Source organism: Rhinoderma darwinii, assembly GCF_050947455.1.
Source record: "Rhinoderma darwinii isolate aRhiDar2 chromosome 5 unlocalized genomic scaffold, aRhiDar2.hap1 SUPER_5_unloc_20, whole genome shotgun sequence".
Taxonomy (NCBI): Eukaryota; Metazoa; Chordata; class Amphibia; order Anura; family Rhinodermatidae; genus Rhinoderma; species Rhinoderma darwinii.
This window is the reverse complement of record NW_027461777.1, coordinates 450907-463384: the sequence shown is the minus strand read 5'-3', so window position 1 is coordinate 463384 and position 12478 is coordinate 450907. Positions and strand designations below refer to the sequence as shown.

At 40.1% G+C, this 12478-nt stretch overlaps 1 protein-coding gene across 2 annotated transcripts in view; it reads left to right on the top strand.

The window, feature by feature from the left end:
* LOC142687190 (uncharacterized) overlaps positions 1-11977 on the top strand; it is a 32063-nt gene extending 20086 nt beyond the window's left edge. For both annotated transcript variants that reach the window (XM_075847556.1, XM_075847557.1), the window contains exons 2-7: positions 8390-8555; positions 8901-9070; positions 9394-9571; positions 10318-10352; positions 10636-10715; positions 11527-11977. In XM_075847556.1, the coding sequence (XP_075703671.1) occupies positions 8390-8555; positions 8901-9070; positions 9394-9571; positions 10318-10352; positions 10636-10715; positions 11527-11924 (1027 nt within the window). In that variant the 3' untranslated portion in view covers positions 11925-11977. The remainder of the gene's footprint in view (positions 1-8389; positions 8556-8900; positions 9071-9393; positions 9572-10317; positions 10353-10635; positions 10716-11526) is intronic.
* Positions 11978-12478: the final 501 nt, after the last annotated feature.

The following is a 12478-nucleotide window of genomic DNA, read 5'->3' as shown; positions in this document are numbered from 1 at the left end:
GTGGAACTAAAACAGTGGAAACCCCCCAAAAGTGACCCCATTTGGGAAACTACACCCCTCAAGGAATTTATCTAGGGATGTAGCAAGCATTTTGACCAGCCAGTTTTTTTGCAAAAATTTTTGGAACTAGGCCATGAAAATGAATATCTACATTTTTTCAAATAAAATGTAGGTTTAGCTAATTTTTTTTCATTTCCAAAAGAACTAAAGTAGAAAAAGCACCACAATATTTGTAGAGCAATTTCTCCCGAGTAAAACAATACCCCACATGTGATAATAAACAGTTATTTGGACACACAGCAGGGCTTAGAATGGAAAGAGCGCCATGAGGAAATTATCTAGGAGTACAGTGAGCAGTTTGACCCCACAGGTGTTTTACAGAACTTATTGGAAGTAGGCCGTAAAAATGAAAATCTACATTTTTTCAAATAAAATGTAGGTTTAGGTATTTTTTTTTCATTTCCACAAGGACAGAAGGAGAAAAAGCACCATAAAATTAGTAAAGCAACTTCTCCCGAGTAAAACAATACCCCACATGTGGTCACAAACATCTGTTTGGACACACGGTAGGGCTCAGAATGGAACTAGCACCATTTGGATTTTGAATAGTGTCTGGGCGCCATGTCACATTTGCTGAGCCCCTGTAGTACTAGTACAGTGGAAACACCCCAAAATTGACTCCATTTGGGAAACTGCACCCCCTGAGGAATCATATAGGGGTATAGTGAAAATTTTGATCCCAAAGGTTTTTTGCTGAATTAATTAGAATTAAGCTATGAAAATGAAAAATAATTTTTTTTTCCAACAAGATGTAGTTTTAGATCAACATTTTTCATTTTTACAAGGAATAGAGAAGAAAAAGCACCCCAACATTTGTAAAGTAATTTCTCCCGAGTACGGTAACACCCCATATGTGGTTATAATAGGCTGTTTACGTATATGGTAGCATTCAGAAGAAAAGGAGCGGTACTTATCTTTTGGAGCGTAGAATTTGCTGGAATGGTTTGCGGACGCCATGTTGCATTTGCAAAACCCCTGATGTACAAAACAAAAGTGACCCCGTTTTAGAAACTACACCCCTAAAGGCATTTATCAAGGGGTGTAGTGAGAATTTAGACTCCACAGGTGTTTTTCAGAAATGAATACGCAGTGGATTGTGCAAAGTGAAAATTGCAATTTTTCCACTGATCTGCCTATTCATCGCACAATATGTTGTGCCCCTGGAGAATCTAACCCCATAAATTGTTAAGCGGGTTCTCCCGGGTATGGTAATGCCTTACTTGTGGCCATAAATTGCTGTTTGGGCACGCTGTAGGGCTAAGAAGGAATAGACCGCCATTTTGAGCATGGATTTTGCTTGGTAGTTTTGTTTGAGTTTTGCTGGTATTTCTGTTTATAATGTGGGGGCATGTGTAATCTGTGCGGAGAACATCAGGATATATGTAATCTGTGCGGAGAACATCAGGATATATGTAATCTGTGCGGAGAACATCAGGGCATAATAAGAGGGTATAATAATGGGGTAAATAATACAATTCTCCATAGATGTGTGTTACGCTGTGAAGCGATCCGTTATGCACAGGCCGGTGTAACACTGATAAACGGTTTTCTTTCTTATCCCCCTTTTGTAACGCTCTGCACCTTTTGGGGACTTTTTCTCCTTCGTTGTTTGGGAAATATTGCTGGGAAAGTTTTCCGCTGGTATAATACGGGCGCCCTCGCTTCCAGCGGATGTGCTATGTCCCTTCCTTTTCCTAGTTCCTAAATACTAGGGCCCTGAAACTGAAGGAATGTTCCCCTCCGGCCTGCACATTCAGATGTTTTTTCATCACCGCATTACTAGTGCCGTAACTTTTTTGTTTTTCAGTTGATTGAGCGGTGTGCAGGCTTGTTTTTTGCGAGACGGGCTGTAGATTTTATTGGTACCATTTTGGAACACATACGACTTTTTGATCACTTTTTATTTCATTTTTTGGTAAAGGAAATTACCAAAAACAAACAATTCTGGAATCGTTTTTTATTGTTTTTTTTATCGGCATCCACAGTGCGCCATAAATTACATGTTAGCTTTATTCTGCGGGTCGATACGATTACGGCGATACCAAATTTATATAGTTTTTTTTATGTATTGCAGCTTTTGCACAATAAAATCACTTTTTTTATAAAATCATTTGTTTTCTATGTCGCCATATTCTAAAACCCATAACTTTTTTATTTTTGCGTGCACAAAGCGGTGTCAGGGTTTATTTTTTGCGGGACGGATTGTTGTTTTTATTAGTACTATTTTGGAGTAAATGTGACTTTTTGATCACTTTTTATAGCATTTTTTGGAAGGAAATGTGACCTAAAAACAAAGATTCTGGCGTTGTTTTTCATGTTTTTTTTTACGGCGTTCACTGTGCGGGATAAATTACATAATAGTTTTGTAGTTTGGGTCGTTACGGACGCGGCGATACCAATTATGTATAGTTTTGTTTTTTTTTTATGGGTTTTCCCATAATAAAAGACTTACTATGGGAAAAAAGTCAGTTTAGCTTTATTTTTATTTGAAATGTGTGTGTTTTTATTGTTTTACCACATTTTTATTATCTTTTTTTTACTTTTCTGACTTGTCCCACTAGGGGACATGAGGGCCTGATGCCCCGATCGCTACTCTAATACACTGCACTACATACGAAGTGCAGTGTATTAGCGCTGTCAGTTATTCACTGACAGCAAGCCTATGAGGACACGCCGCAGGCGGGTCCTCATCGGCTCCCGTACAAGGCAAACTCGGACGCCATTTTCTGGCGTCCGATTGCCACAGCAACCCAGCGATTGCATCACTGGGTTGCCGGTAGGGTGAAAACCTATCAGATGCTGCGCTCTATTGAGCGCAGCATCTGAGGGGTTAATCTGCCGGATCGGAGAGTAGCTCCGGTGCTGGCAGTTACAGGAGGGTGCCAGCTGTATAATACAGCTGTCACCCCGCGGTGATGGTGCCGGCTCTGCTTCTGAGCCCGCACCATCACTGCGCCGTACATCTACGGCGCTTTGCGGGAAGCACCTCCCAACAGCGCCGTACATGTACGGCGCATGTCGGGAAGGGGTTAATGGTGGACAAGCTTGTAAGGGCTGTTTGCATGGAGTAATAACCCCCACTACCCTAATACTGCTATTTAGATATGATTTATGGAGGAATGTGTTGTATTATATATATATATATATATATATATATATCTCTATCAGTATATTTATGTACTGAATGGCCACTTTCTTAGAGACACCTGCACTTTCACGGTTAGAGCTTCCCTTTATGAAAATTAGACATTAGTCATTAGACCCTGCGGTGCAGCATTAGATCAAGTATTTGTATGTTGAGAAAAACCACTGTGCTCACTATTTAGCAATGTTGATTTCTACTTTATTCAGCATAAGCAGTAGTGGGATGTGGAGTGTTAACCTACGGCAGTTTCACGTGTACCCTTATACTTTGTAAAGGCCTCGGCGTTATATAGAAACAAGGCAACTTTAAATCGTACATTACAGTGATACATAAGACACAACAAATGTTTGGACAGAGTCTACGCAGTTACATCTGTATAAGATGAATAGAATAACATACTTTAACTTAAAAAATGCACTTAGATCTTTGCGATCAATAAGACCTAATGGAACGAGGGCTTCCGCCTGTAAGATCAATTTCTGCCTCTTTTTTGAAGCAAAAGGTTATGTCTATTCCCCCCCTGTGAAAGCGTGTTTAATGCACAAAATGCCCGCAATCCACATTCCCCTGGGATTACCTCCATGATATGTAAGCATGCGTTCACTAAAAGGAGGAGATCCCTACCTTGTACCCAATAGATCGTACATGCTGCCTGAATCTCTTGAATATCGGGTGGATGGTCCTCCTGATGTAATAGAGATTACAGGGACACATGACAATACACACAACAAATTCGGTTCTACAGATGTTATCCACTTTAGTCGTCAAGCCTCCTAATTTCAATCCTTGCACGATTGAGTTGGCTGCAGAATCTGCAGTGTCCAGATCTATAATCTCCTCTCGGAGCCAACTCAATCGTGGAAAGAACCTGAAATAAGGAGGGAAACTATAGTCACACAGTTTAACCGCTTCCCGACCGCCCACTGTATATTCACGTCGGCACTTGCTGGGCTCTGTGCAGTGCCGACGTGAATTCACGGTGGGTGTTAAAAGCGCGATCCGGGTGTCTCAGAGTAGCGCTGACACCCGGATCGCGCTGTTATCACCTGCCTCTGGTCCCGGAGATATGATCGGGACCTGATTAGTTCAGGTCCCGGTCATGTGATCGCAGGGAAAGTGTGTTGTAGCAACGAACTGGAAAGTTTGTTGCTATAACAAAGTGGAACGTTTGTTGCTACAACAAACTTTCCCGGGGACCGATTGCGGGTGCTGCAGTCGGTTATAAGGCAGAACCGGGGGCCATATAACAGCGCCCGGGTCTGCCATGCACAGCAGCCTATGAGAACCAGCCGGATGCTGGCTCTCATAAGCTTCCTGTCAGTGTGACTCTCAGCGTCACACTGACAGTTTATAATACGTTACACTACCTAGGTAGTGTAATGTATTATAGCAGCGATCAGTGCTGCCAGGCTTCAAGTAAAAAGTAAAAAATAAAGTAATAAAAAAGTTTTATAAAAGTGTAAAAACAAGTTATAAAAGTTACAAAAAAAAAGAATGCTTTTTTCCCTATAATAAGTCTTTTATTATAGGAAAAAAATGAAAATGTTAAAAAAAAGTACACATATTTGGTATCACAGCGTTCGTAACGACCCAAACTATAAAACTATAATATTATTTTTCCCGCACGGTGAACACCGCAAAAAAAATAAATTAAAAAACAATGTCAAGAATCACTTTTTTTTGGTCATCAACCCTCCCAAAATATAGAATAAAAAGTGATCAAAAAGTCGCATGTACCCCAAAATAATACCAATAAAAACTACAACCTGTCCCGCAAAAAACAAGCCCTTACACCGCTTTTTTGACGGAAAAATATAAAATTATGACTCTCAGAATACACAAAAAATAAATAATTTCATCAAAGTGATTTTATTGCGCAATCGCCACAAAACATAAAAAACCTATATACATATGGTATCGCCGTAATCGTACCGACCCGCAGAATAAAGTAAAATGTCATTTATACCGCACGGTGAACACTGTAAAAAAAATATACGAAAAACATTGTCAGAATTAATGTTTCTTTGTCACTTTGCTTCCAAAAAAATCTAATAAAATGTGATTTAAAAAAATCACATGTACCCTAAAATGGTACCAATGAAAAGTACAGATTGTCCCGCAACAAATAAGCCCTCACACGGCTCCGTTGGAGAAAAAATAAAAAAGTTCTGGCTCTCAGAATATGGCGATGCAAAATGTGCAGAGTGTTCCAAAAGCGGATAAGATTGGGCACCATTTATCAGTGCGACACCGGCTACATATCTGCGAATTATTATTTATGTACCCCATTATTATACCCTCTTATTATGCCCTGATGTACTCCGCACAGATTACATATACCCCCACATCATAAACTGAAATACCAGCAAAACCCCAAACAGAACAGTTACCAAGCAAAATCTGCGCTCCAAAAGCCAAATGGTGTTCCCTCCCCCCACAGCGTGCCCAAACACCAGCTTACGTCCACATATATGACATTTTATATCTGGGAGAACCCGCTCAACATTGTATGAGGTATTTGTCTTCAGTGGCACAAACTGGGCACAATATATTGTACATTAAAATGGCATATCAGTGGAAAATTTAAATTTTCACTTTGCACCATCCGCTGCGCATTAACGCCTTGGCGCACCACGACTTAATAGCATGTCGTGGTGCGAGGGGTTATTTATGGAGCGGGCTCATGCGCTGTGCACGCTCCATATTCTGCAGGTGTCAGCTGTGTATTACAGCTGACACCCGGGACTAACGGACAGGAACAGCGATCGCGCTGTTACAGGAGCCTGTATAATGACATTATACTGCAATACATTAGTATTGCAGTGTATTGTACCAGCGACCTAATGATCGCTCGTTCCAGTCCCCTAAAGGGACTTTTGGGAGGTTTCCACTGTTTTGGTACCTCAGGGGCTTTGCATATGCGACATGACACCCGAAAACCATTCCAGCTAAATTTGAGCTCCAAAAGCCAAATATTGTTCCTTCCCTCCTGAGTCCTGCCGTGGGTCCAAACAGCAGTTTATTACCACATATGGCGTATTGCTGTAATCAGGACAAATTGCTTTACAAATTTTGGGGTAATTTTTCTCCTTTATTCATTGTGAAAATTAAAAATTTCTATGTTTTTTCAGAAAAAAGTAGATTTTCATTTTCACGGCCTAATTCCACTAAATTCAGCAAAAAAACTGTGGGGTCAAAATGCTAACTATACCCCTAGAACAATTCCTTGAGGGGTGTAGTCTTCAAAATGGGGTCAGTTTTGGGGGGATTCCACTGTTTTGCTTACTCCAGGGCGTTGCAAACGCGATATGGAACTGAAAACCAATCCAGCAAAATCTGCGCTTCAAAATCCAAATGGCGCTCCTTCCCTTCTGAGCTCTGCCGTGGGTCCAAACAGCAGTTTAGTACCACATATGGGATATTGGCGTGAAGTAGCTTTACAAGTTCTGGGGTGCTTTTTAATCTTTATTCCTTGCAAATATTATTTTTTTTAATATTTTTTCAGAAAAAAAAGTAGATTTTCACTTTCACAGACAAACTTCAATAAATATAGCAAAATACCTGTGGGGTCAAGATGCTAACTATACCCCTAGATAAATTCCTTGAGGTGTGTAGTTTCCAAAACCGTCTCACTTTTGGGCGATTTCCACTGTTTTGGCACCACAAGACCTCTTCAAACCTGACATGGTGCCTAAAATATATTCTAAAAAAAGGAGGCCCCAAAATCCACTAGGTGCACCTTTGCTTCTGAGGCCGGTATTTCAGTCCATTATCACACGAGAGCCACATGTGGGATATTTCTAAAATCTGCAGAATCTGGGCAATAAATATTGAGTTGCATTTCTCGGGTAAAACCTTCTGTGTTACAGAAAAAAATGTATTACAAATGAATTTGTAAATTTGTAAATTTCACCTCTACTTTGCTTTAATTCCTGTGAAGTGCCTAATGGGTTAAGAAACTTTCTGAATGCTATTTTGAATACTTTGAGGGGTGCAGTTTTTAATATGGGGTGATTTATGGGGTCTATCTAGTACATAAGGCCCTCAAAGCCACTTCAGAACTGAACTGGTCCCTGTAAAAATAGCCTTTTGAAATTTTCTTGAAAACGTGAGAAATTGCTGCTAAAGTTCTAAACGTTGTAACGTCCTAGAAAAATAAAATAATGTTCAAAAAACAATGCAAATATAAAGTAGACATATGGAATATATAAAATAGTAACTATTTTGTGTGGTATTACTATCTGTTTTACAAGCAGATACATTTAAAATGAGAAAAATCATAATTAACTCTTTCAGCACCCTGGACAGTGACTATCTCCTGACGTCGCGTACCGGAATTTTTTTTGCCGGGTTCGGCCAAAACGAGTTCGGCCGAACCCGGTGAAGTTCGGTTCGATTGTCCGGGTTCGCTCATCTCAAAGACACTCCATTTGGATGTTTGGAAACAGAAAAGCACGTGGTGCTTTTCTGTTTACATTCATCCTTTTGACAGCTGGTGCGCTGTTTCAGTCGGTTCGCACGGAAGTGCTTCCATGCGACCAGCGTGGTTTTCACGCACCCATTGACTTCAATGGGTGCGTGATGCGCGAAATACGCGGAGATATTGAGCATGTCGCGCTTTTTGCGCAGCTGACAAACGCTCCGCAAAAAGCACGGACTGTCTGTACTGCCCCATAGACTTGTATTGGTCTGTGCGTGGCGCGTGAAAACCACGCGGCCCGCACGGACCCAATACACGCTCGTGTGAATCCCCCCTTATTACCACATAAAGAGACACATGTCAGATTTGAGAAAATGGGGCTGGTCATGAAGGTCAAAATGAGCTCGGTCTTGAAAGGGTTAAGTTGTTATGATGGTCCTCAATGGTTGCTTCTAGCAAAAACAGAGACGACATTATACTTTATAGTTCTGTCTGCCAAGTTCCTGGATCCTATAAGACATCCATACAGAATATGTGCACACTGATTCCAACTAATGTACTTACCATTTGTTTTCATCCTGATGGAATAAATGGGATCTGTCAGAGGAGACATTGTTTATTTATTGTATTGTTTCCATGTATAGTAGATGCAGTATACAGAATACATTCAGCTTTCTCTTTAAAGTCACTGCTAATGCTGCATGTACAATAATGATCCAGTCATTCAATGTTCTCATTTTCCTAATTATTTATTCAACTTTTAGGGCCGCCGATGACGAATCGGAAGAACGCCTCCAAAGGGAAGGCAGACAGTTCAGTGACCATCTTATAAACCCAGTGATCACCGATGTCCCTGACTTTAAGGAGAGATTATCTGGAGAACTGGTCTTCCTGAAAACATCCCAGATCGTCCATGGAATCTTCTCTGAGGTAATTTCAGTTCTATGTATCTGACCAGCAGGTTGTATATGAAGAGATGATTGTATATGGACGAGTGTTATTTTCATAGATGCTTTATGAATGTTATCAGTGAATATATTCAGAGTAATATTGGTCATACATCTTCCATATGTTCTGTCTGATCTCCAGGTTGGGCTGAGAATGAAGCTCTGCTGTGAGAGAAGTTGTAGATCTGTCCAGTACATTGTACAGCACTGTCCTCTGTATACAGCAGTGGTGACTAGTATCTGTATACAGAGGTTAGGATAGGGAAGGCTATATATGAAACAAGTGTATACTCCCAGAGTGTAATTCTGTCTCCATTTACTTACGCAGCTGATTAAAAAAGAGAAGATCGGACGAAAGAGGGAGAAAATTATCGAGTTTAGGAGAGCGCCTCTAATAACAGTGCTGGCTGTAATATCAAGGCAGCAGGATTCATTTCTGGCGGAGGAACTCCTATGGATAGATTACAACCCTCTAATGGATGAATTCATGCCTAGAAGGTAAGGGATCATGGGAATTATATATCCTTCCATATGTCCACTAAACTGATCACATTACCATAGAAAACCTCACTAATTTTGCAGTAATGCATCATATGGTATATTGCCACAAGTCTTATCTACTATAAATCTCAATATACTTTGTGTTATAACAGCCCCCTCCCCCATAATGAGCTGTGTAATATGTGGTGCTGTCTAAATAAAGGCTGATAATAATAATATGAACTATAATGTAGTAAGAATTATAACTTATAATATAGAGAAATTGTTCCAACAATGATTCTCCGCTAAATCTTATTCTCTGTCTTCTTCATTTCCTGCAGGATGTGGCCGGTGTCCAAAATCAAGATGGCCACAAAACAGCTCCACCAATTATATCAAATTGTGTCTGTGGAAACTGAAGGAGAACATTTATTTCACGTTCATTCCCCAAAAGAAGAACGTGACAAAACCTTCCTTCAGTGGGAATATATAATCCATCACATCAACCAGCAGGAACCTGTGAGTCACGATTTTATCCACTGAATTACTGGGGTTTTGTAGGTTTAGTGATGGAAAAGGAGAAATTGATGGCACAGAACAAAGAGACTTGTAGTAGGACGTTCTGGTGAAGTCTAATGGAGATTGAAGGCCTTCTCCTGTATCTTTGACATAATGTTTCCTGCAGCTCAGCCGCTCATGCTTTATTAGGGTATGTTCACACGTACACGTCCGTAACGGCTGAAATCACAGAGCTGTTTTCAGGAGAAAACAGCTCCGCAATTTCAGACGTAATGGCAAGTGCAGGCGCTTTTCGCGGACGTAATTGGAGCTGTTTTTCCATTGTGTCAATGGAAAATGTCTCCAATTACATCTCAAGAAGTGACAGGCACTTCTTTGACGCGGGCGTCTTTTTTACACGCCGTCTTTTGACAGCGGCGCGAGTAAATAAAATGACCGTCGGCACAGAACATCGTAAAACCCATTCAAATGAATGGGCAGATGTGTGCCGATGCTTTGGAACCGTATTTTCGGACGTAATTCGGGGCTAAAACGCCCGATTAACGTCCGTAAATAGGGTGTGTGAACCCAGCCTTAATAATAATAGTAATAGTAATAACCTTCATTTCTACAGCAGGTATAATATATTCCACGGGACAAATGAGCGGCCCCTGCCCGTTAGCGCTTACAATCTAGAGATGCCGGATTGTGGGGTTCCTTGTATGTCACAAATAGGAACTAACGTCTTTATTCATTGTCTTTCACAGTTTCATCTTGATGACATATTATTTGCAGATACAAGGTATGTTATTTATTTCACTCTCATCATTTTATTTTATGTCTTTTTTACGTTTTGTGCTGGGACATGTAGACCCCACAGGTTATATTAATAAATGAGGCCCTAGAGGCTGAGTCAGGACAAGGTACCATTTTTTTAATTAAAACATAGTATAAATTTAAACCCCAAGTATGAGAAATAGGGTAACATAAAATTCAGTAAAAGAAAGGACTGTGTCTCCAGAAGTTGTTCTATAACATGCAATAATTCACATATCTTTTCATTTTTCCTTTTTTGCACTTCACAGGTCAATGGATTGGAAATTCAATGAAAAGATCCGTAATATCGATCCTGAATGCTGGATAGAAGAGGAGAATATAAAGAGAAGTAAGTCGTCTTTTATAGTGTGTATGGTGTCTGTACATCAAGCTCTTATAGAAAGTGTGACTGCAGTTATTCCGTCTTCTCCTGGATGAGACGCTGCTTCCTATGTGAATGTCATGTGAACAGAAGGAGCTACAAGACGAAGTAATATGCAGGAGTTTAGTATCGGAACCTGATTACTTTACACAACCCGGGTAATAAAGGGGGTTACTGATTAAGGGGTCCCCCTCTATTATGTCCATATGCCCTAATAAATCTTAAATGTGCATCGCTGAATACGCCGTTCTCTTCAGAAGAATACACAGGGGGTCTAAATCTAATTTAGAGGAAAAATACAATGCTGCCGCTCATGGAAACCAATCATATCTCTGCTTTCATATTTTAACCTTCAATAGTACAATGGAAACTTAAATTTGATTGGTCGCCATAAACAAAGTCAGCTGTTCCTACCTACAATTGTTTATATACATTATTCCTGTATCCTTCTGGGCGGCCCACAATATTTACTAGAATATTACTGGAGCTCGTCCTCACTCAGCGATAGTGATGTACACTGCACCCCACCATACACGTAACCTGTGTGTACAAAAATTCCAGGATTTAGGCATGATGAGGTTAAAAATGCAATAGGCCCTCAAAACCACAGCATTCACAAACAGTTGTGTAAATGGGTAGTCATAACTATCCATTCACTGCACAAAAAATTAACCAACACTGCAAAGTGTGAACGAGGCATAGTTTATATATTGTAGGTATATAAAGGTATTGCAGGTACTTTGTGTTGCGGCTTTATAATTGTGTTATTTTGTTTTAGGGGGCTGGCTAAGAATGAGTGATGATGTCAGATATTGGTGGAAAGTTGCTAAATCTAAAATCTCTGGAAAGAAAGTCACTCAAGAAAAAAGTAGAGAGAGCAAAGAAAGATCAGAAAGCATTAAAGAACCCTCCTCTTCTTCATCATCTCAACCAGAGAGCTCAGACCCAGAGCCCACCGTGCAGGGTGACCTTACAGAGCTAGTCCTGAAAGAGGTAGAAGATCCTAAGGAAAACATCAACTTATTAAGATCTGAGGAGCAGGACCTGAGAGAGAGGATCATAGAAGTGCAGAATGGACAGATTGTGAGACCACGCTCAAATCTCAGGTTAATATATGACAATGATTATACAACAACTTGGAGACTATCTGGCTGGTGGGAAATGATCAGCCTATAATTTTGCTTTATCAGAGGGTTACAAAATCAGCCCCTTCCATCCGCTTTCAGGAATCTGTTGGGAGAATTTTCCATTCTTATCAATAAAAATTCAATGATTCATCTGAATAAGTGCTTCTTTTATTCTTGCGGCAAGGAGACAAATGGCAGATCAGCAGTTGTCTGAGCTTCATCACATAAGCACACGTTTATATAGGCTTTAACCACAACCAGGTGACATTTTGCACATGACAGTGAGTATCTTACACAAAATACTAGTCTAATGCAGTTTTGCTTCATATAGCATATTTTGACACTAACAACTGAAACTGGGATAAAGTTGAACTTCCTTAAAGTCCATCTGTCTCTATTGAGAAATCCAACTGCCCCAAACTTGAAAGCAAAGCATATTTAACACTTTATCAGAAAAATCATTTCCTGAGAAGTTCTGCATAGCTCAGTGTATATTTCATTTCATTGCATCAAATAAGCATACATTTTAAATAAAACTTTCCTAACAGAATCTCAAAAAACCTAATGTTTACAATTCAAAAGTGCAAAGCAGGAAAAACAATC